General features: G+C 36.2%; 1 protein-coding gene across 2 annotated transcripts in view; it reads right to left on the bottom strand.

Annotated features, from left to right (window-relative positions):
• Positions 1-1,080: 1,080 nt before the first annotated feature.
• LOC124353795 (WAS/WASL-interacting protein family member 3) overlaps positions 1,081-6,000 on the bottom strand; it is a 49,027-nt gene continuing 44,107 nt past the window's right edge. The window contains exons 6-7 of one of the 2 annotated variants that reach the window (XM_046803792.1): positions 3,610-3,844; positions 1,081-1,339 (exon numbers count right to left, since the gene is read on the bottom strand). In XM_046803792.1, coding sequence (XP_046659748.1) covers positions 1,248-1,339; positions 3,610-3,844 — 327 coding nt within the window. In that variant the 3' untranslated portion in view covers positions 1,081-1,247. The remainder of the gene's footprint in view (positions 1,340-3,609; positions 3,845-6,000) is intronic. The other variant, XM_046803793.1, reaches the window with a different exon arrangement.

Below are 6,000 nucleotides of genomic sequence, written 5' to 3'. Positions count from 1 at the left end.
ATTCTTTCTCGAATAATAATAATTTAGTAATAAATATAATAATAAATCAATAGTAATAAAAAAAAACAATATAATATTGCTAAATAACCTACTGTGTTTTGTAACCTAATAGCAACAAAACTTTCAGTTGTGCTAGCAAGTAACGGGAATTTGATTTTGTTGTTAAGATGTGATCTGTAAAACACTTACGAGTAGAACAAACAGAAAACTAAGAAGATAAAAATATAGACGAGTAGTGTGTACTATTTTCTTCTTTTTTTTGTTCTACGCTGTAACAATCTGACGAAGTTAAATTAATAAATTAAAGTTATGTAAATAAATAGCATAAATTAAAATCATATATATTCTGGAATGTAATACAAAACTATTTAACTGTTTTTATTTTCCATTTTAATTTTTTCACTCTACTGCTTGTTATCATTTTCAACACTGTATATTACTTAGCAGCCATAATAAAACCAACATTACAGGAAATGTAGGCTACAACAAATAGGTTAAACGATTGTTTGCTAGAGATTGAACAACAACAACAATAAAGCATTGCAAACTTGCTTTTCGTTTTATTCAACTTAGTGTCAAATCTCCTCTTGTGGACAACAGTTACTAAAACCTTTGGATTTTAATGATAGAACGAATTTCCATGTCAACGCTTCACATGTAACCGTTTGGTTGTGGTTTTGATAAAAAAAGTAAAAAAAAAAGTAAAGAATGTCTTATTTTACCAGGCGAAGTTAGGGCTAAGAAGCCCTCTCTAACACTTAACCTGGGGACCAACGGCTTAAAGGTGACTTCCGAACCACCACCAATGGCCGGGCAGGCGGGCCGCTTGCAAGGACAGGATCGCTCAGCGGTCACCTGTCCAAGCAGCAGCCACGCTCGGCGTTGCTTGATCTGGTTATCTTGCGATAACCGCCGTACCCAATACACTGCGCCATTGGCATTGGCGTTATTGGTTTGATAAACGTGCTTTCTAAAATATAAAATTAGAAATCACGTAGGAAACCTGTCCTTGGATCCCAAAGAGGAATTTACAGAGCCAGATCCAGTTGCACGCAAGGTATCAAAGGAATTGAACACAAATTAAAGAAAACATAACATAGTAATTTATTAAGAAATCTATTACAAACAACAGAAACACAGATGACAACACTGTTATCTACAGGGCGGGACTCTAGTCCGAGTAAGGGTATGTCACAATGTACAGTTTGATTGTGAGGCCACGGAGCTCTGAGGCCGTGGCTTGCAGTCTAACAAGAGCAGTCACAGGCGCAACGCTTCACGCGCTTCTCCCTCTTAAGGAACGTGTCGTCCACACTGCGCACAGACCGAGGCTGCACGACTGTAACAATCAGGTACAAAGCAATTAGTCAATCTAACCACCTGTAACAGGAGCAGTAACAGGCGCAACACTTCACGCGCTTTTCCCTCTTCAGGAACGTGTCCTCCAGACTGTGTCAGTTACAAACCAATTAGTCAATCTGTTCGTAATAATTATAAAAAAAGTATGAATTCTTGACTCTAAAGGTTGTTTCAACAATATACACCTAATCCTCGATTATCCTATACATTCTCGATTATCCGGATAAATTAGAACACCTCACTCATTTATTTCTACCTATTGATTGATGATCATCCACTACAGACATTTGAAATAATGGTTCAAGCGCTTGAACATCCATTATTTAAATGCAAACATATTTCCCAGGCCGAGCCAGATAAATTTATACCGGCAAATGAAGCGCCGGTTAAATAACCGAGATGTATTCGTCGACATCCTAGTTTAAATATTTCCATTGCAGTTGGTATAATTCGGTAACACTAATGATAACTATTAACAGTAAACAAGTAGGAGAAATTGAGAACACATACGAGGAAAATATACTAGTTCTGGTGTTGGAACTGGTTACGAGAGTTGAGTTGAAATTATGTGTGAAGTAATGTCAAATTGCAACCGCAGTTTTGAATACAGATAAGGTGTATATTGGCTTAGATACTGTATAATAGTAAAATTTAAAGTCCAGTAAACAATTTTAATTTTCTCGCCTTAAAGGTTGAGTACCACCATTGGATATTGGATTGTAAGATTAGGTCTTGTTCCTATGATAATTGTAGTGTACAGATACAAGAAAATATCAACTCACGTAACGACTTTAAACATTATTTTCAAAGAGTCACAAGACTAACGACCACTTGCTGAGACCACACGGCACCATGGCACGGTGATAGCTCCGTTGTCCACCACGACCGGACGTTTGTTAGCAGTAGGTCAGGGAAAGGCGCAGCAGAGTGCAGCGACCTGCGTCCCTCACTCCTGTAATGAGCACCTTTGTCCGCCCGTTCCACCGCCATTATTGACTTTGTTTGTTGACAGATGTGTCGATTCACCGCCATTAGTACTGCAGCTCACGCGCGACTTTCGCTCTCGCCCGGGAACGTGACGGCGACTACACATGAGTCCAGGGCCTTATCTAGCAGTGGGGGAGTCGGGGACAACTAACTAGAAATGCACCCCCCCCCCCCCCAACAATAATAATTGTTGGATCGCTGTCTTAAAACCCTTCTCATTCAAAATCTTCTCGTTCTAGTGCTCATCCACCTTCCTATCTAGAATTGAGGGTCGATCATCTCCTTAGCAACTTTTGTAGTTTTATCCTGTAGAATTCTATCTGTAGAAATATTATCCTTCATATCTTCGAAGAAACCCAGTAGAAACTAACAAAGGTCAAACGCTCGGCATAGAGATTTCACTAATGTCACTAGAAGTTAAAATAGGATTGTGCACAAAGGAAAAGAAACTATAATGCGTGATTACTTTGCAAGTTGTGCAGAGTGATATAGCACTTCTTTATTTTCCTTATTACGTCTATAAACTTTGTAGACAGTTTATTACCGCGTGTCATTGCTCATTAAATACTGCTAGTTGCATAAATGATTTATGTTTTACCTGTGTACTGTCAATGCCTGTCGTTTAGACGTTTCGTTGGCATATTAAGCTCCATCGTAATTTGTTCTAAGGTGTTATGTGGTAGTAACTAATTAGAACTCTTTACTTCATTCGTAGTTACGAAAAAAGAAAGTTATCTTCAAAGGAAAGTTCTCATTATTTTGTAGTAACGTGACAACAAGCAAGGAAATGTAATTCGAGCGCATTGGACACAGATGGAACCAGACTATCAAAAAGCAAATCTGATTGTAAAGAATCTATTCTCACCCTAAAAGATGAGAACGTCATTGTGATAATGAATGAAGCAAAGAATGATCCTTATTCCTCGAATTGATCTACCCTCAAAGTCTCTTAGGTGTTGAATCATCTCAATCTACCGTGATGCAATCACAATCTTCAAAATATAACGAGGTATGTTTTTCAAAATTCGGTGCAAAATAGTTACTACCAATCAGTGAGCATGCTACACCGGCGTTTCATTTAAAACTCTTACCCAGCATGCCAAACTGTTAGCCGAGTATTTTGGTTGTCTTCAGCATCGTGACTGGTTGGTTGGTCAGTTAGGAATATAAGTGTACTTGTGGTGGAGATTTGGACTCGACTTCCAAGAGTGGTGCTCAACTAAACGCTTTAGCCAGAAGAGATCAATTTGTAAGGATACGTACAGTGTGGCCTGGGCTGCTGATCTTGTGCGGGGTGCAGCTGTGTTGTCTGGGGCATCTGAAGCTGTCTGGTGTACTGCGGAGGTGGTGGTGGGGGCTGCACCATCTCGGCGGGCACGGGGGCGGGGACGGAAGGGATGGCTGGGCCGTTCATCGCTCGTCCTTCGGGAGATGCTGGGTGAAACACGGGAATGATCTCCTCCCTTGCGATGATGTGTAGAGGTTCATCGTCCTGGAACAGTTATTGGAAGAAATTTATGATTTTTGGTGTAAATGTCTTAGCGAATGAAGAAGTGGAATGAAGAATGGAGCAGATTATACACATCTCATAAAATACACATCTATATCTATAGTCCTGTTTCCACAATCAATAGTTAAGGATCTACAAATGGATTGTGAAAATGTCTCTTCTTCCTGACTTAATTTACTACCTATTGTTTTGGCCTAAACATTTTCTTGCGTAGCATTATACGAAAAACATAATGTGCATCTCGAATATTATTCTCTATGATTTGTGTTAAACACTAAGAATTAGATTGCCTTAAAATCGATCTTTAGAAACAATTTTTAAATCGTGAATAATCAACACTGCGTAGGAAAATTCGTGCAGTAAGCCATTTGTTTGTGTTCAATTTTTGTTCTCTATATTAATTTTAACATGTTATTTTACACATGAAACTAATGAGAAAACCTCAATGACCTTCTATATACAAATATTGTAATAGGCTTAATACGCGAGTTCAATATTTGCTTCAACAGAAACCAAAGAATGGAGTTGATCACTGAAATTACATTTTTACGACGAAAGTGATATAAGACCGATATATCTCTAAGTTTCTAGATTATTTGGAACTCCGATAATACCCAATAAGAAATATTACTTCCTTTAAAAAGTGTCCTTTAAAACTGTGTATGAGAAGACCATGCACATATAATAGTTAAATTGTTCGGACTCCTCAGAAACCAAAGTTGAAAATTTATGGTTTTCAACTATTCTCTGGTGGATTTGCACTATTTGTGATGTGGGTCTAAGTCCTACATGCTTACTATCATACTGATGTCCTAAATCCAACATATTTGTACTATCACGATGTTAGTTACTTTATTCAAAATTTCGAATTAAATCAACATATGGCAATGAAAATAGTACAGTACAAAGCTATTAAATAAATACAACACAAATGCGACTTTAGAGGAATGAGAATAACAAAAAAAAACTTGCACAAAACATACGTTGCCGAGTAACTTTGGGAAAGCGGATCAATCTTTTTAGGCCTATATCATTTTTATATAGGCTACCTAACTTAATTGAAAGATATCGTTTATATTGTGTAACACGTTTGTTTTTAATATCGTCTATTGAGGGTTTTGTTGAAAAATTTAATAATGCAAACGTATAAGCAAAATTAACAGATTTTTGGAACAATTCAAAACTACTACGAGCAGTTACTTTAATATATATTGTTTGTTATTTCTAATTATCATTCATAATTAATCTGAAAATTTATATTGTTACTGTGCAAATGTTACACTGAAATTGCTGCAATTATTTTAACATTAAAGTTGTGAAATCTTTAAATAAGTGGAAGTTTAATAGAGCTAATGAGATGTACAGCCTAAATGTCTTAAAACCACTGTGTAATGTGTTCTAATTGAAGGACATCCTGTTATAAAAACTGTCAGGTTCATCCGCTCACAGATCTCGCGTGTTTATTACGAGGCCATCTAAACAATCGTATTAAAAAAGAGATTGCACCTTAACATTTGAGCTGCAATAATTCATAACGAAATTTAAGTAACTAAGCTAAGTCTGGTACAAACTACTTCTTACGAGACTAAATTTACGTAAAATTTGGACCTTGACAGAGAACTTAAAAGGAATTTGACAATCAAACTAAGGATTAGATAGTACAAAATTATTTAGAAAATGTATTATTTGAAAATTTATTTCAATGTTCTAGTTTAAAAATATTGTTCTGCGTGATTTATAAAATAATGAGAAATAATAGATTGAGATTGCACTGACACACTGCAAAGAGTGGCTTTAGATATATATAGGGCCTACAATTAGTTCCTACTATTTGCTTGTATTAATAAAAAAATACAATGAACGACATTACCAAAACAAATACTATTGCTGCTTTCATTTATTATCAACGTGAATAATTTTCTATGCACAGGGTGAAAACTTGCTACTTTAGTTGCTTTTTAATAAATGTTTTTTATAATTAAATTTAGGACTCAATCCCGCTGGCAATTCACATAACTTAAAGATAATTAGATCTAGGCATTTGTTGTACAATGACACTGTATTATTGGAGGTTGTATTTGTATTGACTCGTAGGTCACATATTCCAAAAATTTTGAAGGCACCTGAATTAAGTTTACATCTGT

This window comes from Homalodisca vitripennis, chromosome 2, assembly GCF_021130785.1.
Source record: "Homalodisca vitripennis isolate AUS2020 chromosome 2, UT_GWSS_2.1, whole genome shotgun sequence".
NCBI lineage: Eukaryota > Metazoa > Arthropoda > Insecta > Hemiptera > Cicadellidae > Homalodisca > Homalodisca vitripennis.
This window is presented reverse-complemented; position numbering and strand designations above follow the sequence as displayed.